The sequence below is a fragment of the Trachemys scripta genome, chromosome 5 (assembly GCF_013100865.1).
Source record: "Trachemys scripta elegans isolate TJP31775 chromosome 5, CAS_Tse_1.0, whole genome shotgun sequence".
Lineage (NCBI taxonomy): Eukaryota > Metazoa > Chordata > Testudines > Emydidae > Trachemys > Trachemys scripta.
Window position 1 is genome coordinate 22,600,805 of NC_048302.1, and position 27,571 is coordinate 22,628,375.

The following is a 27,571-nucleotide window of genomic DNA, read 5'->3' on the forward strand; positions in this document are numbered from 1 at the left end:
ATGTGCTGGCTGCCCTTCCCACAGCCCCCATTGGCCTGGAGCGGCGAACCGCGGCCAGTGGAAGCCGCGATAAGCCAAACCTGCGGACGCAGCAGGTAAACAAAACGGCCCGGCCCACCAGGGGCTTTCCCTGAACAAGCAGCAGACCGGCTTTGAGAACAACTGGACTAGATGATCTCTTGACGCCTCTTCCAGCCCTACATTTCTATGATTGTTTGCTTTCTTCCAGCTCACCAAACGATCCAGATTGCTCTGTATCACTGACCAGTCCTCTTCATTTTTTTACCACGATCACAATCTTTGTCGTTTGCAAACTTGATCAGTAATGTTTTCTTCCAGGTCATTGATAAAAATGTTAAAAATAGCGTAGGGCCAAGAACCAAGTCCTGCGAGGCTTGAGAATAAACACACCTGCTTGATGACAGTTCCCTGTTTACAGTTACGCTTTGAGATCTATCAGTTACTCATTCATCCTTTTGAAATAAACTGAATCCCATGCAATGTATATAGATATTGTGGAGAGGAGCGTTTAAATGTGATATTCAGGCTGCTTTACAATTAAGGGCTACATTTTGAAAATGCACCTTCTATTTATATGCACACAGTGTTTTGCTTATGCACATGGACCATCTTATATACGCAAAACTCTTTCCAATGGATTTTTCACATAGAAATGCCATCATTTACTTGCACAAATTATATTACACCAAAAACTGCACTTATCCAGCGTGTTCACAAATAGTATCAGGTTGGGTTTTTTTAAGTTGTTTAGATATTTTCTTTTCCTTGTAACATACATCAGACTTCCATCAGGCATCTGATTTGGAGGTGCTTATATCACTGCTTCACATCTGATGTTTCTGAAAAGGAGAAGCTACTATATAATTTAGTAAATATTAAAGCAATGTTTAAGAGGCACTGAACTGATCTTTAGCTTTAACTAAAACTTTCATCAGAACAGTCAGGATCTTATTTTTTCAGTGGGTATCTTATGTGTGCATCACACTGAAGGGTGGCACTGGATAATTGCTATAATGCTTTTCGAGTGGCAGACATCGCCACAATCCTTATAAAATCCATTAAGTAGATCAGTTATTTCCTCAACCTCCAGTTCTGTGCGGTTCACAGTTCCTGGTCTCTTGTCTCTTTTCATACTCTGGGGGAAAATACTTGCTATGCAGTAAAGTGTTTAAAGTAAAGAAAGAGGAGAAAGCGACAGTACAATAATGATTGTCATGATGCTTCCTGTCCAAATCCTTATGTTCAATCTCTAAACATTGATTTTTGGGAAGCTGAGATTATTTATGTATGGTCTCAGCCAGTGTCTTTTGGATTGTTTTTTTAAAAGAAACCTTGATAAAAGATTATGAGCGCAAGTTGTTCAAATTTGGGTGCCGATATGAATTTAGATGCCTAGTTTTAAGTAACCCAGTTGGAATATTTTGGCCTCAGACACTTTTACTTTTTTCACTCATTTTTTGTTGTTTATTTCTGATAGCTCATACAATATGCTAAAAGCGGTATAGGTACAAAAGAAGGCCCTGCCCCTGCCTACACTAGCTAATTTCTATAGTGCCTATAATCTTTCTATGCAAATACACACACCTTTGTGTATGAGAGTAGGGGTTGTATAATAACAATGCCTCGCTCTTACATCTTTTCAGCAGTTGCTCTCAAAGTGCTTACAAAGGAGGAGAGTATTCTCCCCATTTTATAGATGGGGAAACTGAGCTTTGGAGAGATGATGTGACTTGCCCAAGTTTATCCACCAGGCTAGCGACATAGCTGGAAATAGAACCCAGGTTCTCCCATGCCAAAGCTCTGTCCATTAGGCCATTTTGCCTCTAATGTAAGAATGATGGTTGATTACACTCTGAGCCCTTCCTAAATATGGTGGGGATAAACCTTGGGCTAACGTTCTCTTGAGGTGGTGATGCCATTTATCCCATGATAAGCACACAGCTGCTGAAATGTTCTCCCACTGCGGACAAATTAGTTTTGTCAGCCTAAGCAATAGAAATTGATAGAGAGATAAAACGTGCATAAGAGAATTTATTTCATTTAGTCTTGGAAACAGATTTAACAAGTACAGACAACAATCAACAACAACAAAAATTATGTGATGCCCAAGTTTTACATGTGATAAATAGCCTCAATTCTGCGGGAGCATAAGTTAAAAGTATGATTGGGGGACAGAAAAAAAATCTCTGCTACATTTAAGATAGCGAAATGACTTCAAATTAAACATGCATTGTCTAATCTGCTATTACGATTACAGACAGTTACTGTTAAAGGAGGAATACATAAAGTGTTCATGGTCTGCATAGTGTATAGTGAGAAATGACTCGTATTGAGAGATCAAAGATAAGGGAATTTTGCACTAGTGTAGTGACACAAATATAGTGATGGGATAAAATCCCCAGTGACGCGATGCACCTGTGTAAATGCAGGTTTGCACTGGTGTGACTTACCCCAATTTGAATAGCAGATAGTGCTAGCCACAGTCATGGCTGACCTCAGTCCCATACAGTACTTTTTTTACTCCTCTTCACATTTTCCAATGCCTACACCATTTGATTCTTAAAGCTGCCTTTACTCCAGAAATAATTAAAGCCTTGGGAAAACAGGGCTTCTAGCAAAAGGCCAGCAGTTACGTTTTTCCATCTTTGATCTCTCTGCACTTAATGGGCATTAAAGTTTCAAGCCAGTGAACATGTGGGAAAACATGAGCCATGATACCTTGCCGCAGACTTGGCATTTTAGAAATGTTAAAGACGCAGCTGAGGGAGGGGGTGCGGAAAGTGAAGGCCCCTTGAAGGGAAACACCATGGGAAAAAGGCACAAAGAGGGTGAAGCTGAGTTTCATAGATAGTATCAGGGGGTAGCCGTGTTAGTCTGTATCTACAAAAACAACAAGGAGTCTGGTGGCACCTTAAAGACTAACAGATTTATTTGGGCATAAGCTTTCGTGGCTAAAAACCTCACTTCTTCAGATGCATGAAACCTCACTTCTTCAGATGCATGAAGAAGTGGGTTTTTACCCACAAAAGCTTATGCCCAAATAAATCTGTTAGTCTTTAAGGTGCCACCAGACTCCTTGTTGTTTTTGAGTTTCATAGAGAGCATTAAGGAATAACAACTAATACTTGCCTGAGCCCTACAACTTATTTTAGAATAATGCCAGGAATGGTCCTTCTTTTCTGATGCAAATTTCCAAGTTAAAATCTTTTGGTAATTATCACCTTCCCTTTCATCTGAAAATTCTCTGCAATCAATAGACTTTTAGGTAAATTTTAGTTGATTTTTTTTTTTTAGCTGATTTAGCATTCTGATGGCAATACAGTAGAACATCAGAGTTCTGAACAACTCAGGAATGGATGTTGTTCGTAACTCTGAACAAAACGTTATGGATGTTCTTTCAAAACCGAACATTGACTTAATACAGCTTTGAAACTTCACTATGCAGAAGAAAAATGCTGCTTTCCCTTTATTTATTTAGTAGTTGACATTTAACACAGTACTGTACTGTATTTGCTTTTGTTTGTTTGTCTCTGCTGCTGCATGATTGCATACCTCCAGTTCCAAATGACATGTGTGGTTGACTGGTCAGTTCGTAACTCTGGCGTTCATAACTGAGGTTCTACTGTATCTGGATTTATAGAAACATAATATGGCAATAATTGCTGTTTTATATGAAAAATAAGGTATTGCCTGATAAATATCAGGTGCATTTAATATCAAGTCAGGAAACTATACTATACAAGGGTTTTTTTTAGCTAAAGAGCAATTTTATATACAAGATTATTTAAATCTTCCTTTTTTATGTTGTACTTGGTTTTAGATAAATAAAAACACATTTAATTTAACAGGAAACCATGGAGGTTTATGTGCTGCGAATAGTCACTTACTTAGAGAGAGGTCAAATAATGACACCCAAGGTCTGAGATGGCAGAGAAGCGTATATTAGCACTGCTTGGTTTTTTTTAAAAAAAAAACAGCATCACTTTATAATATGCATGGATGTGATTGTTATGCAACAGAGCGCCACATCTGAAACCATTTACAGAAGCATTGTTAATGACCTTTCAATGAGCCTGTCAATAGTAGCAAGTATCCGGGGGTAGCCGTGTTAGTCTGTATCTACAAAAACAACAAGGAGTCTGGTGGCACCTTAGTCTTTAAGGTGCCACCAGACTCCTTGTTGTTTTTGTCAATAGTAGCAAGCATTAAACGAACAGCTTAACTCACTAAAGCAGAGCCACTTCTCAGTTTATTAGCCTCTTTTATGTGTTTCCATGACACGCCCCCTACTCCTGTGTGTCTGCAGGACTGTGCATTGGGTTTGTTCTGTTTTGTTTTTTAAATGCAAACTCTTCCTTCTCCTGCTGTGAGGGACCAGGGGGTGCAGATTTTAGGCATCCTTGTCTGATGTCTGGCAAACCTCTGCTAATCCATGGGGGTCTTTTGGTTCTCAAAGGATCTGACTGCTCATGACTAATTCATATGACCTACATCCACATGGAAGCTTTAAACATGTAGTTAACAGACTCTGGCCACTGCTTCCCCTGAGTCTGTGTCTGGCTCCTCTGAGCCTGAATGTCTCTTAAGGGTCATGCTGTCAATGTTGATATTAAATCAGGGTTACAAGATGCTGTTGGAACCACTGTATTAGAACCAGCCCATAGATCAACTAGCAAAATCGTTCATTTCCAAGGAGTAACTTTTGCTGCGTGGTGGGTTTTTGTATTTATTTTAGATGTGGCAGCAAAGTCATTGCTCATTTCTGGGAATTCTTGGCCAGTGCGTAATGCGGGGATGCCAGAAACTCTCTGCATGCCTGCCTTAGTGTCCCTTGAATGCAGGATCATGTTCCAGATATCGGAATTTGCTTTCCAAGACCCCAGTGTCCTAGAACAAATGGGTTAGTGACCCCACACATCCCACCATTGGTGGTCCCACCCTATGCCCCCCAGTTTTCCTCATCTTGGAACATAAAGATTGAGGGTCAGGGTTTTAGACTGCCATTGGCAGCAGTTACAGAGGATGTGGAGGCAGCAGATTTTGAGGGAATCAGAAGTAGGATTGCCAGGTGTCCAGTTTTCGACCAGAAAGTCTGGTCGAAGGGGGACCTGTAAGGTGTCCGGTCAAAAGTACTGACCGGACACCAAAAGTCCAGTTACCACTTGCAAGGGCACCGAAACAAGGGGATTGCTGCCTGCAAATGCCACCACCAGCCTTCCCCCTGCCAGCCTGGCCTCAGGATTGAGAGGGGCCAGGGCAGGGGCCAGAGCAGAGCAGGGTAGACACTGGATAGTCAACCCACACCAGCCCCTTCTCAGCCAGGGCCACCTCCTACCTGCAACTCCTGGGCAAGCAGGCAAACAGGTTCTGGGTTAGCTCCAAGCCTGGCTCTGCAGGCCACAGGTAAGTCCTGAGAGGGCGGGGAGACTGCAACCAGCAGGGGGGAGGGCGGGGGGATCAAGCGATCGGGTGCGAGGGTGTAATGTCTGGTTTTAAGAAATTGGAAAGTTGGCAAATCTAGTCAGAAGGGGCATATTGGGAACATCAGTAAAACTAACCTGTGCTGTTGCTGCAGTGCACTCTCCCTATACCATTTGAAATGTATAGTTCCTGTCTATTCTCCTCCACTGTATGGAGCCTGGCTTTGTATTGTTAAATACCGTGTCAACTATTTATTATTTATTTGCATTATGCTAGTAGCTAGGGGACCCAGCTGAGATTGAGGCTCTGTTGTGCTGGGCCAGGTATATACCCAGAAAGAGTCAGTCGCTGGCTTAAAGAGCCTAAGATCTAAATAAAACATAATCCATATAAAGTATTATTAATAATATAATCACCTTGTTAAAACAGATCTACTCAGATCATAGGCACTGACTTCCTCTCTACCTAGGGGGTGCTCGATTTCTTCCTCCCCCCTCTCCCAGCCCACCCCCACACCACCTCTTCTTCCAAGCCCCCACCTCGCCTCTTTCCACCCCCACTCCACTCCTTCCTCAAGCCCCATCCCCACCTGCCTCTTCCCCCAAGTCCCCAACCTCGCCCCGCCTAGGTTGACCAGATAGCAAGTGTGAAAAATCGGGACGGGGGTGGGGGGTAATAGGTGCCTATGTAAGAAAAAACTCCAAAAATCGGGATTGTCCCTATAAAATCGGGACATCTGGTCACCCTAGCCCCGCCTCTTCCCTATCCTAAGCGCAACCCGTCCCCGCTCCTTCCCCTCTTGCCCAGCGCCTCCTGCACACCGCGGAACAGTTGTGAGAGAGGAGGGAGGGGGGAGGAGCTTGGCTATGACTCCAATCCTCTGTGTGGTTGGGGAGGAGAAATCAAATCTGCAACCCCATGCTCTGGGTTGTCCCTAGGCCTCTGATTGCCAGATGCTAGGACTAGATGACAGGGGATGGACCACTTGATGATTGCCCTGGTCTGTTCATTCCTTGCTATTCAATACATCTATCCTGATACATGGATTTTAAAATCAGGATAGAAGTAGTAGGGTAGAATACACGAGTCAGGCTAGCGAGATATCACTTAAATGAAGGTTCTGTCTCTTTGTGTGTGTATGAAAGATCTCATGGTATTTTTCATAAGAGTAGGGAGTGTATTTGTACTTGGTGAGAATTTCACCTCCTTGCACTTTTGTGTAGTGTGATGTGTGCCTTTTACCCTCAGCATCAGAGATGGCTGCATTTCAGAGCTGTGTCTAATTACTAAAGCACTTTAGGATCTTTTTGATATCAACGGCAGTCACTGTATATACTGTAAAATATTAGAAAAAATGTACAAGTAATTAAAGAGCTTCCCGGCTCTTTGAGCTCTGGTCCAAGTGTTTTATCTGCTCAATTTTATTGTAAAGATTCAGTTATTTTGATGCTTTTTCTATATAATTGCTGAACACTGAAGGGTGTTTACATTAGAAAAAGCCACTGGGCCAGATTCAAACCTGATGCAACTCCATTGAAGTTACTAGAGTCGTGCTTGCTTATACTAGGTTTCAATTTGGCCCATTGTTATTAAGAGACTGATTTCTGGCATTAAAACGTACGCTCTTTGGGGCAGAGGCCATGTTTTTGTTGTGTTTGTACAGCAACTAGCACAGTGGGGCCCTGGTCCATGACAGTGGCTCCTTGGCACTACCACAATACAAATAATAAATGGTGGTTATTATTAAGGTTTAGAGAGATCACTTTGGGCTGGTGCATTCTAAATGTCTTTAGAAACATTGGTACACATTGCTGAGGATAGCAGTGATTCCTTGAGAATCCCTTTGCAGTTAGTAGGTGTCTAAGGGAGACAGTTTGGTTGTATCTCAGTCTTATACCATTAGTCCAGTTCACTAGGACGCATAGCTCCTCCATGGAGCTGTGCGCATGGCTGGAATAGATCATTGTATGTTCGATGTTTCTTAGTCATTCATTTAAAACTCAGGGTGACATTTTTGAAACACAAATAAACTTCTAGTTCAGTTATGGGGAATTAGGCAAGAGGCTTTGCTCAGTGTTTCATTAAATTGTATCTGTGCTGTAAACACAAAGGATATAAGTTTGGCATCTTGCTTTGGTATGTAGCATTTCCAGTAGCCTCTAAGCTTGGGTCTGTGCTAGCAATTTATGCCAGTACAGTAGTGTCAATTCAAGAGTGATTTTTTTTTAATGACATTTCTATACTGGCAACAGCTTTAGTGTAAATGAAATTATACCAGTATAAAAGTACTTCTGCCACTGTAGCTTATTTCTGACAGGAAACTGATATAAGCTATACCGGCAAAAGCACCCTTTTGCAAGTATAAGCTGCATCTAGACTAGGAGGGTTTGCTGGTACAGCATCCTTTCTATTGTAGACTAAGAGGGCCTAACCTGGTTGGCCTCTATGCACTACGTTAACATTATTATTAATTATTTGCTTTGTGGTAGCACCTACAGACAGTAACTGAAATTAGTGCTCTCTGTGTTAAGTGTTCTATATAGTTAAAGAATAACTGAAGTGCTGCTGCTTCCCATGTTTTGCCAGTTCTGAGGACAAATAGATTTCAGTCACCAGGGCTTTCAGTCTGGCACTTTTGACTTGCACAACATTCACTTGAAAGAAAAAGATCTTTTCCACTTAATGGCTCAACAGCTGAAACTTGCATTTTCAGTACAACTGGATTCTGATCTCCCTTGGATTATGTACATGACTTTATGGCTGTTTAAACCCCCAAAGCTACACATTTTATTTTTTTTTCACTGTGACTCAGTACCCATCCAGTCCCTTAGTCATTAGAAACCAGGTGTTTTTCCAACTTGCTTGGGTTTGACATTCATTGATTGTGTGCATGTGGCATTGGTTGGTGGCACCTCTTTGTTTATGAAGAGCAAGACGCAACGGGTTGCATCAAAAGATGTTCTGTTCTTGTCCTCCCCCAAGAAGCGAGAACTACGTGCCTGACGTGATGTCACAGGTCTGGAGTCAGTACTGCAATCTGCAGCAGACATGCCTGCAGCAGGGTGAGAACAACTAGCGACAGGAAATACAAGCAGGCATGGCATGCACAGGGATCACGTAGAACGTTTCCCCTAGAGAAACCTGTTGTGCCTTTTCACGTAGTCACGTCAATTTAAAAATAAAAAATTCCTGCTGCTGCTACCTGTGTTGTTGTTGTTTTTTAATCTTGCTGGTGATCTTAGTCTGCTCGACTAGCAATTACTTCCTCGTGTCAATGCAGTTTCTCACTGGAACCTTTTGTCTCCTTAAGAGGCTGCGTGTGCTTTTCTCAGGAGCAGCCATTGGTTGCGTGTCCTCTGCCTGTCAGCCTCAGCAGTGGAATCGTTGTTGGGTCAAGTTTCGAGTTCCCAGGATGGCAAGCCCACAGAAGAGGAGGAGGTAGGCAGACAGAACTGTTGCAGCTGCTATTCCTGATTGGCTAGATGCTTCAGCTGCTTCTCTGGAACAAAAGGTCAAAGAGTACTGCAGTAGCATATTGTAGCAGAGTGAAGCAGCAGCTAACACAGCCTTACTTTTACTCGGAGAAGTTTGGAGAGGCTACTTCGCTAGGGGGACAGTAACTTGCTGTATTCTCCAGTGAGTTTCCTCTGTGTAACCTATTGCAGTGGTAATCCTGCGCCTCTCTCTGTGGCTAGGAAATAGGAATGCACTGTTGGTAGTGTGAGAAGACCTTCACTGCAGAGAAAAACCCGGTTGTGGAAGAAACAGTTGTATGTTACCAATCTAAACTTTCATTTCAGGAATGGCTTGTGAAATCATGCCTCTGCAAAGGTATATTGCTGGGTTTTTTTACTTGCTATTATTTAGATTCATGTAGACGTTAATCATTACCAGGGTTGAAGTGATGCAATGGCAGTAGTACTTGTACATTGTAATAGCACTGTGTATTATGTATGGATGACTTTTTTCTAACAGTTTACAGGATATGATTTTCTTTTCATTGCTGAGTGAAACTTGCGTAGTTGTTTAAAAGTTCGTCTTATTCCTGATTTAGCTCAATGTAAAATACTAGACTTGCCTCCTTAACCTCCTCCACTTCAAACATAGTTGCATATTCTTTATAGCAAACAGATGAATTTCTAGAGTTCCTGAGGCAGGTTTACAGGATGTGTCTGACCAGCTCCTTACCGGTCCTTTGGAGCATATGAGCCACATCTTTGCTTTGTTTTCTGTGTGAAGGTTTTAGTCATAAGTGCTGGAACTAAGGGTGCGGGAGGTGCTGCAGCACCCCCTGGCTTGCAGTGGTTTCCAGTATATCCAGGGTTTTTTGGTTCATTGGCTCTCAGCCCCTCGCCCCCCTATAAAAATTGTTCCAGTGCCCCTGATTTCAGTGCTTAGTACAAAAATGACCCCATTCCTTTCTGGGGAGCCTACCATGATGACACAGACAGGTATTTTGAAAGGGCACTAAGAGATTTAAATGCCCAAATCCCATTGACTTTCAGTGGGATTTGAGTGCTTCAAAGCCCTTTTTGCCTTTGTAAATTTCTCTCATATTGATTGATAGCGGTTTCCCATCCCTTTCCTGTAATGTATAGTTGTAGTGCAGGAATGAAGAATTAACAGCTGGACTGACAGAACACAACTAGAGATGCCCTGATCCTCTGAATACTTTTACCCAGGTACATGTCAGGTGTAATCCTCCTTTATAGTTGCCTTAGAAACAGGGGGGAAAGCTGGGCTTTTCACTGGACAGTTCTCTTTTCATAGCACCTGGACACACAGCTCCTTAGCCGTGACTGCTGATGTGTGCCTGTGCTAAAACAGTGTAGGGTAAACTGCTACTGGGCTCTTAAAATGGAAATATATAACCAGTTAGGGGGAAATGTAAGCAATCCCTTAATTGTGTCATTATTAATATTTTTGCTGGTTGGTGTTTTAATTTTCTAAATGGTGTGTTCGCCTCCCTTTTCAATAAAATATGGTGAATAGTCACCTTCATGCAAACTAAAGACCAGTAAATGCAATAAGTGAGTGATGATGCTTTTTCAACATTGTTCTGATAATAAGCGTTGTTATTTTAACAGCTTCTCTGAAGTTGCTGTATTTTCTTTGCAATGATAAATAGTAATAGAATTTGATGTCTAAATCATATTGCCCTGATCCTGGATTCAATGTACTGTGTGTGGAACATGGAGAATCAGTCCTGTGCAGGCAGACGTGGAGGAGCTCTGTTTTCCGTAATGCAGTCAAGAGTCACATTGATGCCTGCAGAGAAACAGAAATACGGTCTGTGCCTTACAGGATCGAGTATTCACTGTGCTGATTTCAGTTCCAAGATACCGTCTCTCTGCTGTCAGAACCAGTAGCTGTTACTGTGTTCCCTGTAGCAGCCTCTTGACCGTAAAGGTGTGCTCTGCTGGGGAAAGTAGCAGAGCACACCTGTTTCTGTTAGTTGAAATGATTAACTGGAGAGCAATTAGAAATGCAATGTATTTGAACAATAATGCAGTTGATTAAAAAAGGAAGCTTTTTTAAAATTCTTAGTCTGTAATGAAACTGAGCACATGGTGTAGAATCATTTGGGTTTCTTATTTTAAAGTAACAGTTTAGAATAGACACATGAATATTGTATCTCCTTGGTTTCTACACCCCCTAATTTCCCTTAACTAGGCAGATGCACATAAAGTCCTGCGGCCACCCTATAACATCATTCTCTCCTAGAACTCCCTAACCTAATATCTCCTTTCTTTCTATGCTGTCTTTTCACTGTAGAAAAGGTGGGGATGGGGGGGGGGTTACAGTGGGATCACTGTGCCTTACCTATCCTAGCGGAGACAAGGCACCGGGCATTGACCTTGCTTAGTTTACTTCCTGATAAAACTGCAGTGCCTTGGCACCATTAATACTTTACAGCTGGAGAGCTGATGTGTGTTACAGTATCCTGTGGTAAAACATAATTTTTGCAGCAGCGAAGACAGCCTTAGATTCCTGGGTGCACTGCTCCCATTGGCTTACTTGATAGGCAGGTTAATGACAACTTCAAGTGCTACTCCACAGACTAGCAAATGGAAGCACTTGTACAATGAGCTTCAGTCCCCTTCTCCCTTTTCAGAAAACAGATCTCTTCCCAGCAACCACCAAATTTTGGCCTGAATCCTGCAATAAGATCTGTGTGGATGGATCTCTGCATCATGGACTGGGGCTCATAAGCACAAAATAGATTGCAAGGTCTTGGGGACACAGACCATCTTTCTGTGATGTGTCTGTGCCATGTCCACAACTGTTGTTCCCTGATCTATATCTGAATCTAGCCTGAAAAATCAAAATATTTCATTTTGTAAATGACAAAATGAACCATTTTAATACTTCTGAATTTTTGTTTTGTTTTCATTTCAGCCGAAGCATTTTGGCAAAATAGACACACATTGGCAACATGTTTTGGTTGACCCAAATATCCATTTTTCAGCCAAGAAAGTTTCAGCTGAAAAATTTGCCCAGCTCTAATCAAGATATTCATGTAGGGGAAGGTCTGTCTAGATATCACATAATATTATATAATTATGTATGCACATAACCATGTGTACTGTACATACACATTTCATCATATATAGAGATGTTTATCTAAGGAATGGTATGTGAATAGACATGCTGTCTTTGTGAGAAAGAAACACAGTATGCATGCCCAGGGCGCACTTTATTGTGGCACATGAGGTGGAATGTTGAGTGCAACTGGTACTTCACTCTTCCCAAAACACTTATCGCATTCTTGTTTTTCAAAGTCAGCATCAGTAAATGACATTTTTCATTTAATTTAGTTAAAACAAGGGTTCTCCAACTTTGGAGTCCTGACCCACAGTTTGAGAACTGCTGAGTTAATACCTTAAGTATTCTTCTGAATGAATAACAGCAACATTTTATTAAGTTATCTTATTAGCAGTACTATTGACTCATTTTTTTTATCTTATTTATTCTAGCTGAGTGTTTGTATCATATTACAAACTTCATGAGGCTGCTTTCACAAAATGTACCTGCCACATCTCAGGTTCAAGGAGCTGGCTGATAAGAGAGCCATATATGTGATTTAGATTCTGTGTGCAATCCAGTGGCCTCTAATATTTTTACACTCTGACAGAAATAAACAAATTGGAGGAAGGAGTAAGAAAACCATGTCAGATATTTTTAAACCCTTTTATGGGCTGATGAGTGTGGGTAAAGATTTCCAACTGGGCTGCTGGTGATGCCAAACTCCCTTCATTCCCAATCTTACTGTTTCGTTTACCATCTGTTTTTATGAGTACAACTGTATTTTAGCTGGAGTAAAACGTTCCTATTCTAGTGCGTTTTCTTCTTGTTGGAACTGTAGACAGGTTATTTTAGCTTTTCTTTTTCAGAGCAATGAGCAGCTGATCAGAAAGTCATATTGTAAGATAAGCCTGATGAAATCATATTAATCCTTTGGACTGCTGTATCACCTTCCCTCCAAGGAACTCAAAGTGCTTTACAAACATCAGTGAAATAAGCTTCACAGTTTAACTTTGGGGGTAGGGTTTGGAATTATTAAACCCATTTTACAGGTAGGGGAAACTGAGATACAGATCATAAATGACGTGTGCAAGGTCAGATATGAAGGCCTTGGAATATCTCTTGACTTCAAGTCCCAGGCCTGATCTGCTAGCTCTGTGACTCAGTGCCCATTGAAACCATTGAATGGGAGTCTTTCCATTGACTTCAATGGGAGTTGGCTTCCAGCTCCTAAAGTGCAATCTGATCTGTAAATCTTCTCATTCATTAAGCTTTGCCTCCAATTTTTTTTCTGTGATAAATATTCTGGATGTGATAAACTTTGTAAATGAAATATAGTATTGTTAACTTGGGCTATCTGTAACCATGTTCAATTACTTTCTGTTGCCAGAATCGGCAGATTAGAGAAGAAAATCTAGATTTTTATACGGAAAGATTGACACCCATCAACGTTTTAGAAGCAAAAAAGCCTGCAGTTACTTAGTCAGTTTCGTTCCATTATTATGCAGTGTGTGTGTGTAAGCAATTGTATAGCTTGCCACTGTTAAATTCTAGGAAAGGGTGCAACTTTGGCTGGAGTACACTTGGAGTCATTCCTTCCACCTCTTTCTAACCTATTTTCTGGTTTTATCCTACTGGAGAACATTGCCAAACCACAAATAAGGAGACAAAACTCTGCCCTGTCTTTTTTTTTTTAATCATCTAAAAAAAAATAAGAAGGAAGGAACAGGGTTGAATACTATTTACAGCAGCTTACAAAGATAAACCTATCTGTAATATAACAAGATACGAGAGGAAAATAATTGTACAAAATTACACAATCATAAGTTTCCACGACATACAAATAAACTTAAATATAAATATGGACTGTAGTTTGCAATGGGAAGGGGGTGGTTCCACTCTGCTTATCGTGCTATGTTATAATTTGCACTACAAGTTTATCACAGAGATTTTTAATAAATTTCATAGCAGAGGTGTGAGGGGGAAAAAAAGTCAGGGAAAGGGGGGAGTAAGGAGCCCATAGGGGGATGTTTGGAGAGCAAACCCACCCACACTCACCCTTCTGTGATGGCTCCTGTTTCCTGGGGCTGGGCCTGGCTCTCTGCTCTGGGTGTTGCAACATGGCCCACATGGTCGTAGCACCACTCCATCGATGGAGACAGAAGGACAGATGGGCCAAAACTGATAAGCATTGCAATCCCATGCGCTAGGTCACAACGCCGATCAAATTTGGCTCACTGCCCCTCTGTCTCCATCTATGGAAGGGTGGACGCGCCAAACCTGAGTGGGCCAGGTCACAATGCCTGGAACGGGGAGCCAGGCCAAGCTCTGTGGGATAGGAGGTACTGCTGATGGGTCATGGACTTCATTCAAATTCACGGTTATCTTGAAAACTGTGACCACTGCACCAAAATGGTAGCCTTATTAAAATAATGTCTCTTTCCACACTGCTGTTTTGTAATGTGAGAACACCGGCAAAATATACAGCAAAACTCTGTCCAGGCTGAAGGAAGTGTCACTGCTGTTATTGAGTCTGCAGTCCTTCATCTCCTTGTCCTCCGGAATCAGTATATATTATTGAGGCAGAGCACATGTAGATACTTAGTAGTCATTTAAAGGATACATGCATATACTGTATAGTGGCTTTCTCTAGGGTTAAAAGAGAATGACTTCCCATTATAGACTTGGTACTGATACCTGAGTCGTCTTGTTGAGACCTAGGTTAGATAATAAGACCTTCTCAGTGGTATGACATACTGATCCTGCACATTTCTCTGTTTGTTTGTTTTTATAAAATTGGCCACTTTTTTTTAATGCCAGATAAATGAGTGCTTTAATCAACATAGAGGCTCACCCATGTTGATATCTAATATGGAGATCTCCTACAGGAAGGCAGGATGATCTTAAAGGTCATCCTGCCTTCCTCGCAGCCTGCAGTCATACCCCCACAAGCCATAATCTTACACGCTAAGGCAGGGTCTACTTGGGTCAACACTTGGATGAGAGACCTTGAGAGAAAAGCTCAGGTTTTGTGGAAAATGGAGTAGGAGACTCCTCTGAACCTTCTAAGTCAATTCCAAGCTGGTCCCCGAAATATTGTTAAGGGCCTTTTAGATTATATATGTGGCATAGGTTCTGAAGAAAGATAACTGTTATTGAATAGATGTCTAATGTTTTGTTACGTAGGCCCCAGTCAGCAAAAGTACTTATTTGCCTAACTTGATTTCAGTGGGACTGCTGACATGCTTAAAGTTATACACATCCTTAAGTACTTTACTGCATTGAGGCCATTGGGAAGAGAAGTGCTACAGACATAAAATCTCTCTTAAATTTGCTGGATATGAAAGTTGATCTTTAGGGCATCCACAGAACTAATGAAGAGCACTGGTCTCTGTTTAAAAAAAAGTCAGGACATGCCAACAGTTACTATACAGTGGTTTCTGAAATGCCACAGCACCCCCTCTGTAATTAAAGTAGGAAACCACAATGGTATCTCTTAATAACTGAAGTAAATGTTGATTTTTAATGGTGACCATTCAGTGTGCTGAAACAGCTGTGTTACAACATTAAGTTAAACTTGTTTCCTCTTATTTGCATAAAGGAAGCTGGATTTTATTTCTACTAGTTATTATGCCTTCTCCTTTCTTTTTTTCTCCATCACCCACCTCAGTATTATTGCTATTGTTTTTGATCTGCAGCTTCTTCTCTTCAAAAGAACCTAAAATAGCCTGATAGTATTTCTCATTAGCAATCCTTCCCTTTTGCCCAGGATTGTGGAGGAGGGGAGTACAAGGGAACAGTTGTGATGTTAAGAAATCACATGCAATAAAGATGAATCGGGTATTTCAATCTTGCACCTTTCACTCAAACCACGTCAGCTTTAAAAAATAATGCAGTGCTGAAGAATCTGTGGGGGGAACTTATACATTCAGTACAAAATACTACCATACCATAATTCATAGATTCTAGGACAGGAAGGGACCTCGAGAGGTTTTCTGTGAGGACTGTTTGTTTCCAATAACTTCATTACGAAATATTCTATAGAGATTTATAAATATTAAATATAAAATAAGCAAAACAAAAAAGTGCCACTAAAATCTTTTGCAAAAGAAAAGTGTTGCTGTCTCTTACACATGTAAGTTAGCCTGACACACTCATTCTGAATGGAAGGAAGAAAACTAGACTGTGATGCCTCTTTGGTCTCAGAATAGGAGATCTCCCAGTTGAGCCCAAAATAACAAAACCTGTTTTAGCATAGATACCAGTAGTAAACTGATACCATTGGCTTTTCCGTGGCTTCTCCGTTTGTCCGTATTAAAAGTAGCAACAGTGTATTTCCATAAAAATAGTGTTGTGACAAAAATAAATTGATGTATTTTGCAGTCCAGAATAGCTTTTTGAAATGTAATGGAGAGGAAAGGAGAGCCTTTATTTTTATCTAACTTTTGGGGACAGAACAAACATGCAGTCTATGGCACGGCAGTAGGAAAACATGACCTTGGCTGAGTAGTATACCCTGCTGATGTCTAGCTTCTTTGTCTCAAGTGCAAAACATTGACCTTTCAGTCAAAGTACATTTTGAACTATTCTAATTTAAAACAAATCAAGGATTAAAATAAAGGTCCTTCCCAGTCTTTGTACCTTTGTAGAGCTGCCTTTCTGACAAGGGTGTGATTTTGGAGAGCTGTAGCCAAGGACAAGATTGGCCATTTGGTATCCTGGGGCCAGGATTCCGTGGTATCCTGGGATGAAAAGTTTATCAGTCCTCAGTACTGGTTACCCTCATTAAAAACTATCAGTCCAAATGGACAAGAATTAGCTCAAGCTCTGGGAAAGGCTCGCCTGTTCTCTTATTTTATCTAACAAGAAATATGAGGAATATTTAAAAAAGAAAAAACTCTTCACTGAGAGCATGAACACAAGCCAGCAGCAGGTACAGCCTACCTGTAATGACCATGTTGCAAAAGGAAGGGAAATAGCTTCCAGAATAGATACTCACAGATGCATTGGCTGTGAATGTTTGGCCTTCAACCAGAGGCACAGTGGAACCTTAAGAACTTGCCATATGATGGTGGGAACATCTTTGGGGAGCCAATGCAGTCCACCCTTACAAAGGCTCAGGGAAAGCAATGGCGCAGCTCTGTATTTTATAAGCATTCAGAAATTTAAATTCTCACACACACACTAACTAACTAACTATACTGGACGTGTGTGTGTGTGTGTGTTGATCAGTTTTTGCAGAAAAAACAATAACCCTCTTTTGACTTGAACTGAGTCCGAGTTCATGAATACATCCCTTACAGTGTGTTACCTGCATGGCACAGTTCCTGCCAGGCTTTTGACCTCTGGCTAAATATAGTGCCAGGGTGTTTTTGTTGCTTTGTTTGGATTATGACAGTGTATCAATAAACAGTTCAAACTTCATGGATGTTATTGCATGAAATATTTTCTTGTTTTGTTCTTTATGGATAATATGTTTTGTGTGTTTTCCATAAGAAAAATATTTGCTTAAAGATCAAGTCTCCTATTAGGTGTTACACCAGCTAGGGAACATTACTGGCATTCTCCCGGTCTTTCAAATAAGATTTTTTTTTTTTTTTTCATCAGCTCAGTAGGAGACAGGAATTGCAACATTTCTTTAGCAGCAAGGACAACTAAAGATAAATGCATCGAGATTATTATTTTATTTTTTTTAGCAGCAAGGACATGGTTGTTGTGATGCAAGTAGCCAAGGCAATCGTTGATGTACTGCTGCCAAAGGTAGTGACCCTGGGAAACTTGGAGGCGATCATAGATGGCTTCGCAGCGATGGGATTCCCAAACTGCGGTGGGGCCATAGATGGAACTCACATCCCTATCCTGGCACCGGACCACCAGGCCAGCCAGTACATTAACAGAAAGGGCTACTTTTCCATGGTGCTGCAAGCACTGGTGGACCACAGGGGACGTTTTACCAACATCAATGTCGGATGGCCGGGCAAGGTTCATGACGCTCGTGTTTTCAGGAACTCTGGTCTGTTTAGACGGCTGCAGCAAGGTATTTACTTCCCGGACCACAAAATAACTGTTGGGGATGTGGAGATGCCTATAGTCATCCTCGGGGACCCAGCCTACCCGCTAATGCCCTGGCTCATGAAGCCCTATACAGGTGCCCTGGACACTGAAAAAGAACTCTTCAACTACCGGCTGAGCAAGTGCAGAATGGTGGTGGAGTGTGCTTTTGGACGTCTCAAGGGGAGATGGAGAAGCTTGCTGACTCGCTGTGATCTCAGCGAAACCAATATCCCCATTGTTATAGCAGCTTGCTGTGTGCTCCACAATCTCTGTGAGAGCAAGGGGGAGACCTTTATGGCGGGGTGGGAGGTTGAGGAAATTAGCCTGGCTGCTGATTACTCACAGCCAGACAGCCGGGCGATTAGAAGAGACCAGCGGGAAGCGCTGTGCATCCGGGAGGCTTTGAAAGCAAAGTTCCTGAGTGAGCAGGGTAACCTGTGACTTTCTAATTTTGTGTACAGAGAAGCCTTCACCCCACTTCCAACACACGTTTCAAAATAAAAATAGTTCTACTTTGTTAAAGCACACCGTTTTCTTTAATACTGTTTTCGCGGGAATTTTTTAAAACTGGGACGCAGACTGTGGTGCGGAGCGGGTGTAGTGTAGTCGCGCGAATGCAGCTTCTAAACTCAAGGACTGACAGGCTCCGCTGCGGTGGGATGGTTCTTTCAACGGAGCCTGTCACCCCTCCTGATACGGACTGTGTGTATGGGGGGTCTATGTGAGTTTGTGGCAGGGGTGGGACGGTTACAGATCCCCTGCTGTGTGGCTCTGTGATCCTGCCTAAGGACCGCCGCTTAAGATCTCTAACTGCCCTCCCCTGACACAAAGTCACAGAGCAACCCACCCCCCACCACATAACATGAAAAGAACCTCCCAGACTAACCAGGGTAAGTAGTCACTGCATCACTGCACTATGTATGTGCCCTGCTGCTGTGCCTGCCCCCGACTATGTACCCTGCCAAAGGTGACTGTCCTGTCCAATTACCAACCCCCTTTCCCCCCCCTCCTCCAAAAGAACATGATGGAAACAGTAGTTAACAGAAACATATTTTTTATTATCAACTACACATGGGACTGGGAAGTGAAACTTGGACGGGGGCTTGTGTCAGGCGGGAAGGAAAGAACTTGTCAAACTTTGGGGAATGAGAGCCTTCTGCTGCTCGAGCTCTCTGCAGGGGTGGAGTGAGAGTTAGCAGGGACTCTGCCGCCTCTCCTTCTGTGCACTTTGGGTGAAGGGAGTATGGGACTTGGTGGCGGGGGAGGGCGGTTAGAGATGGACTGCAGCGGGGCTCTGTCCTCCTGCCTCCGTTCCTGCAGAACATCCACAAGGCGCCGGAGCGTGTCCGTTTGCTCCCTCAGTAGTCCAAGCAGGGTTTGAGTCGCCTGCTGGTCTTCCTGACGCCACCTCTCCTCCCGATCCATGTTGGCTTGGTGCATTTGGGACAAGTTCTCCCGCCACTGGGTCTGCTGTGCTGCCTGGGCTCGGGAGCAGGCTATAAGCTCTGAGAACATGTCCTCCCGTGTCCTCTTCTTCTTATGCCTAATCCTCCCTAGCCTCTGGGAGTGTGATGACAGGCTAGGTTGTGAGACAGTCGCAGATGGGGCTGTGGGAATGGGAAAAAGGGAGTGAATTCCTCAGAAAGATAAATGTAGTTGTGAACAAAGAACATAGTCTTTCTCTGTGAACAGGACCATGCACAGCACCTATCACATGCGCACTCAGCACAAGGTCGAATTCTCGGCCTTCGCATTCAGTGTCTGGGGTTTTGCAGAGCACTTTTGAGAACCCTGTCAGGACAACGGAATTGCTCTTGCACGCAGACATGGTAAGCCGTAGATTCGTGGCAGCTTAAAACTTTAATATTAGCAATGGCCTCATTTCACATTGAAATCAATGTCGGTCCCTGCTGCCAGCAATCCGGCAAGCAGGAAGTCTGCTCCTGTCCCACACCCTCGCGGCTGTCCCCGGGAACGATCCCTTTCGGCTGACCCTCTCCCGCCTCCACCGCGTGGCTGCAAACCAGCGGTTACAGTTCTGTAAAGGAACGGTAAAGCAGTCCCAACACTAACATTCCCCTACCTCATTCAAAGCAGGTCATCATGAGCGACATCACCCTCATGAGGATCTCTGAGAGCGACAGACAGAGAATGCTCCGGGAAAGCCTTCAAAGACCAGGGCCGTATGCCGCCATGCTGTGCCAAGCAATGATTCCGGAGTACTTGCTAGTCTCGTGGCGCGGCAACGTGTCCTACTACGGAGGACCCAATAAGGCCGCTCTCCCCAAGAACCTAATGCAGCGGATTTCAAATTACCTGCAGGAGAGCTTCCTTGAGATGTCCCAGGAGGATTTCTGCTCCATCCCCGGACATATAGACCGCATCTTACTGTAGCTGCAGTAGCAGGGACTAAACAGTAGAGCGGCTTGGGCAGGACAATCATGCAAAACCGGACATTGCTAGATTTTTTTCAAATAGTTGCACTGCCCATGACTGAACCGTTAAGTTAATCAAACTAATCATGAGAAACCCATTTTTTAAATTGTTAATAATCATGTTCTGTTACAAATAAATGTTTAGATGTTTACAACACTTACTGGATGATCCTTCACCAGATTCTGTGTCCGGGGTAACGGCTGGGGAGGGTTGGTAGGGGATCTCTGTAAGGGTGATGAAGAGATCCTGGCTGTCGGGGAAATCAGCGTTGTGAGCGCTGTCGACTGCCTCGTCCTCCTCATCTCCTTCCTCATCTTCCCCGTCCGCTAACATGTCCGAGGATCCGGCCGTGGACACTATCCCATCCTCAGAGTCCACAGTCAGTGGTGGGGTAGTGGTGGCGGCCGCACCGAGGATGGAATGCAGTGCCTCGTAGAAACGGGATGTCTGGGGATGGGATCCGGAGCGTCCGTTTGCCTCTTTGGTCTTCTGGTAGCCTTGCCTCAGCTCCTTGATTTTCACGCGGCACTGCGTTACATCCCGGCTGTATCCTCTCTCTGCCATGTCTTTAGAGATCTTCTCATAGATCTTTGCATTCCGTCTTTTGGATCGCAGCTCGGAAAGCACGGACTCATCGCCCCACACAGCGATGAGATCCAAGACTTCCCGATCAGTCCATGCTGGGGCCCTCTTTCTATTCTGAGATTGCACTGCCATCAGTGCTGGAGAGCTCTGCATCGTTGCCAGTGCTGCTGAGCTCGCCACGATGTCCAGACAGGAAATGAGATTCAAACTGGCCAGACAGGAAAAGGAATTCAAATTCAAATTTTCCCGGGGCTTTTCCTGTGTGGCAGTTCAGAACATCCGAGCTCTTACTGCTGTCCAGAGCGTCAACAGAGTGGTGCACTGTGGGATAGCTCCTGGAGCTATTAGCGTCGATTTCCATCCACACCTAGCCTAATTCGACATGGCCATGTCGAATTTAGCGCTACTCCCCTCGTCGGGGAGGAGTACAGAAGTCGAATTAAAGAGACCTCTATGTCGAACTAAATACCTTCGCGGTGTGGACGGGTGCAGGGTTAATTCGATGTAACGGCGCTAACTTCGACATAAACGCCTAGTGTAGACCAGGCCTAAGTGACTTGACACAGTTAGCACAGGGGAGCCTGATTATACAGCACCTCCGAAAAGTGCATTGTTTGCTCCCCTTTATGGGAACAGCTAAACAAGCCATTGCAGGAGATGGGGGAACCACTGCACCTACCTTCTCTTCCCCCACTCCCTAAGCCTTGCTCACCCATATAAAGCCGAACATAATCTTGCCCAAGCAATGTACAACTAATCTATGGAAATGAACAACAAAATTTCCACGGATGGTTGAATTGTTGGATCGGTTAGACCAGTGGTCCCCAACACGGTGCCCACGGGCGCCATGGCGCACGCTGGGGCATTTATGTGTGCCCGCCTAGTGCCCAGCAGGGGAGAGAAGCCGTGGCCCCATGCCTGCCGGGGACAGAGAACTCAGGCTGCGGGCACGGTGTTCTCTGTTTCCGGCAGGCGCGGGGCCCGCCTACTGCCCAGCAGGGGAGAGAAGCTGCAACCCCATGCCTGCCGGGGACAGAGAATTCCGGGGCTGCAGGCTGCGGGCACTGGTGTTCTCAGTCCCAGGCAGGTGCGGGGCCACGGCTTAAGCCGGAGAGAAGCCACGGCCCTGCACCTGCCGGGGACAGAGAACTCCGGGGCTGCAGGCTGCGGGCACCGGTGTTCTCTGTCCCCGTCAGGCGCAGAGCCCGCCTAGTGCCCAGCAGGGGAGAGAAGCCACGGCCCCGCACCTGCCAGGGACAGAGAACTCCAGGGCTGCGGGTGCCGGTGTTCTCTGTCCCGGCAGGCGCAGAGCCCGCCTAGTGCCCAGTAGGGGAAAGAAGCCGGGGCCCCGCAGCTGCTGGGGACAGAGTACTCTGGGGCTGCGGGCGCCGGTGTTCTCTGTCCTCGTGGCTTCTCTCCGGCTTCTCCTCTCTGGATTCATATATTATGTAGTAATAAATATTATGTTTTTCGTATTATTTAATGAACAAATACAAAATAAGCCTTGAAAAATTGTTGGCGCCTGCCACACTCTTCTGAAAACATGAATGTGCTACTGGCCACAAAAGGTTGGGGACCACTGGGTTAAATGAATGGGAATGCTGCAGAGTCATTGGTGTTGCATGACAGAGGAGTCGTCCTGGGTTTCGCCAGATCTCATAACTTCAGCAGGAGCCTCCATTCCCTTCTCGGTGGTATTTTGTGTTGCCTGAGAATTCTAGACCACTGAGGAACCTAAAAACACAGGTGTTTGCTCAGAGAACGGAGCTGTCATTTCATCATGAAGATTATTTACCATCTAGTGAACACCGATCTCCGTCATCTTGTCTAGACATTTCCCTTATTTGCACTTCAATGGGGGATGAAGAGGATAATGCAGAAACATGCTTGTAGTACTCTCTCTATGCTGGCTTGACTTCATTCTGTTGTTTTGGTTTTTTTAATTGTTTATGGATACATTTGGTGTTGGTTATGGTGGGGCTGTAATTGCAATGGCTAGAGTCAGTAAATACAGCCCAAGGCAGATTTTGCTTATGAAAGCTGTATGTGGCTGGCTCTGGGTCAAGTTCAGCTCTTGGATGCTCAGCCAGCTTCCATTTGACTCCCCGGGGAGTTGCTGATGTATGTCAGAGTACAGTATTTGGCCCTATCCACAGAGACTTTCTTTTCACTTTTATTCTGTTCTTAAAGATATATACCAAGATACTTTTGTAAATGTACAAAATTACACTGTTTAACATCTCAAACCAGTCATGGTGTTTTGCTAGTCCTCAGTTGTGGCCTAGCTCTGCTCCTATTAAAGCCAGTGGGAGCTTACCCTGACTTCAATGAAATCAAACTCAATTGACTCAGTGTAAGCAGTGTTAGGCCAGCCTTGTGTAAACGTAAACATTAGCAGTACTTTTCGTATAACAAAATCAGTTTCCCTCTTGATTGATCGGATAAGACCGAAGTCCAAGATGCTGTATTTCCCTCTCAAGAGCTGATGACATTTTAAGTGTCAGGGAGCCAGCTGCAGCAGGATCAGTCTCCTGGCAACACACTGGGCACAGCTGGCAGGGGCTGCCTGGTTGACGGCACTTCCTCCCCGGGCGAGGGGTGTAGCTAAGCTACTACTTGACCCAGCAGCAGCCAGAGCTTGCTGTGCCTGTTCCTGCCCAGTCTGTTCTTGTGCCCACTTCAATTCCTGCCCGTCTCCGTCCTTGTCTCCCCTGGCTCTGCTTCTCGACCTTGGCTGTGGCATTCAGCTTCTGCTTCCCAGCCACGTTCCCGGGTGTGTCCCGAGGTCTTGATTCTTGACTCTGGCTCCACGCTAACCTCGAGGCCTGGCCACCCCCTGACTCTGACCATTGGGCCTGACCACCCATGTCCTGGTTGTGATCCTGACCTCAAGCTTCTGAAACCGTGGAAAGACTATAGAGAAATTCTCTGTTTCTAGTGCACATGAGTTTCTCAGATCTTTTACTATGATTATTTATTGTGTTTAAAATAATTTATACAGACCCCCAAATGTACACAGCTCTTTATGGGCCTGATTCACAGCTCAGTGACGACATTGGAAAACCTTCCACTGATTTCAGTGGGCTTTGGATCATGTCCCATATGCATGTAGAGTAAGGCAAGTTTCTTGCCCCAAAGACTTACAATCGAAGTGTCTATCTGCCCTACACATCTGACCATAACATGTATTTTTGTATGGCTTGATTAGGGAAGTTTGTGTTCTAACGCTGGGTTTGTATGGTGGCTAGGACGTGATCATATAACCGTGTTGGAGGAGGGTGTCACAATCTGTGGATAGGAGTTGATAATACCAGAAACTGTATTTTCCTGCACTGTTCAATCTGCTTTAGAATCTGGAGATCCCCCTCCTGAAATGGGAACACTGAATTGCTGTTCAGTGTCTTGACTAGGTATGACCCAGACTGCAACACAGTTCCTTGACTGGGGGTCTAATCTTTTTTCCCAAACTACAAACAGTGAACATGTAGACACTTCTAACTGTTCCCTGACACAATTAGACTTCTAGGCCCTGATCCTACAAACACTTAAGTGCTTAACTTTACTGTTGTGAGTAGTCCTATTGACTTGAGGGGAACTATTCGCAACAGGAAAATTAAGACCATGTCTAAATGTAAGTAGGATCAGGGCGCTAGAACAAATGGGCCTTTAAACAATACAAAGGCAAAACATTGAACAACACTTCAGAGAGGAGAATCCTTTAGTGCCAAATTGATTCTAATTGTCAACACAGCCCTGCAATCAATGGAGTCAGACCTGGGCTGAATTTGGCCAGTAATCTCAAATCAGGGATTCAGTGGACTCAAGTCCAGGAGGAACTGCTTTTTTTATCTATATGTATTTTAAAAATGATTGAGTTTTATTCAGGCCTGACTCACCACTGTGCCACTCCAGTTTTATACCACTGCAACTCAGTTTCATTTAAGTAGAGTAAAACCAGCATATTGCATGGTGAATCAGGCCTGGAGTTTTTCACTCTGTGCATACCTAGTTACTAAATTGGCATCTTAAATGTTTTTAAATAATCTTCCTTGTTTAACAGAAGCTTTTCTGTTTACCTTTACTAGCAGGTTATTCAATTCTGGAACAGCACGAAGCAAAAGGCCCAGTTATTCTGTTGGCAGAATTTCTATATTGTTGCTATGGGAATAGTCCCTGAAGTGCTGCAGAATTGCAGTGACTCCTGACGGTTCTACAGCAGATTGTTCCACATTCATGATCACTGGAAAATTAGTTGGGATTTCATGACTTTGAGGACTGTAATTTAAAGTTCCCTTCCATAAGTTATTGTAGAACAAAATACATGCATTAAATATAGCCTCTGGGCCAGACACATGGCGTTTCATTTTTATCTTGTTTTTGAAAGAGCAAATGTTTTGCTACAAATTAACTTGCAAATAAAGAACAGAACTACATACTAACTTCAAAAATGTGTTTTATTTTTAGTTCCCAAGAAGATGAGCGGCCCATGTCTCCCTTCTATTTGAGGTATTTACTCCTCCTCCTTTTTGTTGGTTTCTCTGTGCGGGAAGGACTTGATATTTTAACATAATGTTGGGGATGATGCCAGAAATGTGTGAACAGGCTCTAATCAAGTCTGAGATTATTGTTTACTGTCATGATCACCTCAGCAGCCAGTGGGGTGGGTGAATCCTCTGAGATGTAAAAAGATTGGAAGCTTGTGGGCATGGGGTTTGAGTTAACATCAGACTAGTAAACTTTTCAGTTAGCGGATGAACTTGATTTTCATGTTGATTACATAATTTCATTACATAATTTCGTTCATTAGATAATATTCATTATAAACAACTCATACTGTACAAGCTCAATGGCAGCTTTGCTACAAGCCCTGAGTAAGAGACAGCACATAGTTGCACTGCCCCAGAAACCAGATTGAAAGTTAGCAGCCATGTAGTGGCAACTTTCCTGCTATTGCAGGAAGCCAGTGCAGGAAAATAAGAAAATGCTTTACTTCCAGACATGCCTGTTCAGGGGGGAATTACCATCTGTCTGTATGAGAGAGAGGCTTGTGTAGGACTCATAGATCTTGAAAGGTGTGTTGGGGGGGGGGGGTTATTGATTGTCATAGCAGTGAAGATACATTTGCAGATTGTTAGGTAGCCTAAAATTTCAGCCCATCACTCCAAGCTATGACTGTGTCTACCAGTCTGAATAATTCCCCTCCCTCTTTGGTGTTTACACTTGGATACTGGTGGACTCTTACTGTATTTCCCTCTTCCCCTTTTAGTTGTTGCCTAGAAACTTCACTCCTAGCTCTCTGTCAGAATTACTGATTCCCGTGTTTCTTCCTCTCATTTAGTGTACGTATTCCAGATTATTTTTCCTTATCTCACATTTTTCCTTGTGGAATCTCATTTTTGTTATTTTCTGCCCATATTTCTAACCTCTTTAGTTTCTTGTATTGTTGTCTCTCTATCCCGCCTGGAGTTTGCAACTCTACCCAATTTAGCATCATCTGCAAATTTCATTAACATGCTGTTCATTCTACCTCCCAGATCATTAATGAAGATGTAAGTGAGATCAGACCCTAACATAGATACCTGTAGTATCCAGGCTATGTAGCTACCCCCACATCTCATTGCATTTTCATTTATTTATTATGCCTTAATGCTGTGTTATATTTTTACTCTAGATAGACAATTCCTTGTAGATATTGTTACAACAGTAGCTAAAAATAAAAGATCATTGGACAGAAATTGAAACAGATATACTTCCTTCTAACTAACCCTGAAGCTTGTGGTAGGCGGAGGGAATATAATAAGGACACTTACTAATTATGTACCGTACTGTTTTCCTTTGAGTTTCCTTTCTGTTAAAAATGACTCATGAAAGCATCCCTATTCAGGAAAGCTCTTAAGCCTGTACTTTTTCTGAAGAGGGATGGACTAAGCACTTGTCTAAGTGCTTTCCTGATTTGGGACCTAGTGAGAGCTGAGGCCTCCCTTAGAGCAGAAATCTCCTGGAAAGAAGATCCAGGAGAATATCAGTTGAGCTGGTGTGATCAAGAGAGATTAGGATGCATGGTTTGAGTGGAGTTATTGATGAAGAATCAAGAAGCCTATTAGAGGGAAGGATGGACTCTGGGATTAGAGGAACAGTATTTCTTAGGAGGAAGAAATTAGAAAGATTCAAGTGGTCTCTTAAGTATAGGTTTGGCTTTAATGGGAATGGATGAGAGAGCTCCGAAGGACAGTGACTTCTATGAGGACGGGAAGATGTACTTTGCAAATTCGAAGAGGAGTACATGAGAGCCAATAAGTAGTTTGAAGAAATGGCAAATAAGAACAAAGAGGGAGTAGCACACCTTGTGATATAAGCCCTCATGCCTAGCTTGTTTCTTTTGTAACAACGCTGAGAAGCAATTACTGGTAAATAAAACCAACAGCTTGTAACTCTTGCTGTTATTTATCACACATCAGAAATGTGTAATTGTTAGGCTGGTTGCCAGGTGGAGGTAATTTGGCAGGGGAGCCAGTACAGGCTGGGCAGC

General features: G+C 43.4%; 1 protein-coding gene across 9 annotated transcripts in view; it reads left to right on the forward strand.

Moving 5' to 3' along the window:
• FAM13A (family with sequence similarity 13 member A) overlaps positions 1 to 27,571 on the forward strand; it is a 207,092-nt gene that overhangs the window by 115,005 nt on the left and 64,516 nt on the right. For 5 of the 9 annotated variants that reach the window (XM_034772859.1, XM_034772855.1, XM_034772858.1 and 2 more), the window contains one exon: positions 25,507 to 25,548. In XM_034772859.1, the coding sequence (XP_034628750.1) occupies positions 25,507 to 25,548 (42 nt within the window). Of the gene's footprint in view, positions 1 to 5,038; positions 5,425 to 8,660; positions 8,881 to 8,939; positions 9,274 to 25,506; positions 25,549 to 27,571 lie in introns of those variants that run through there. The other 4 variants (XM_034772863.1, XM_034772860.1, XM_034772861.1 and 1 more) reach the window with 4 other exon arrangements.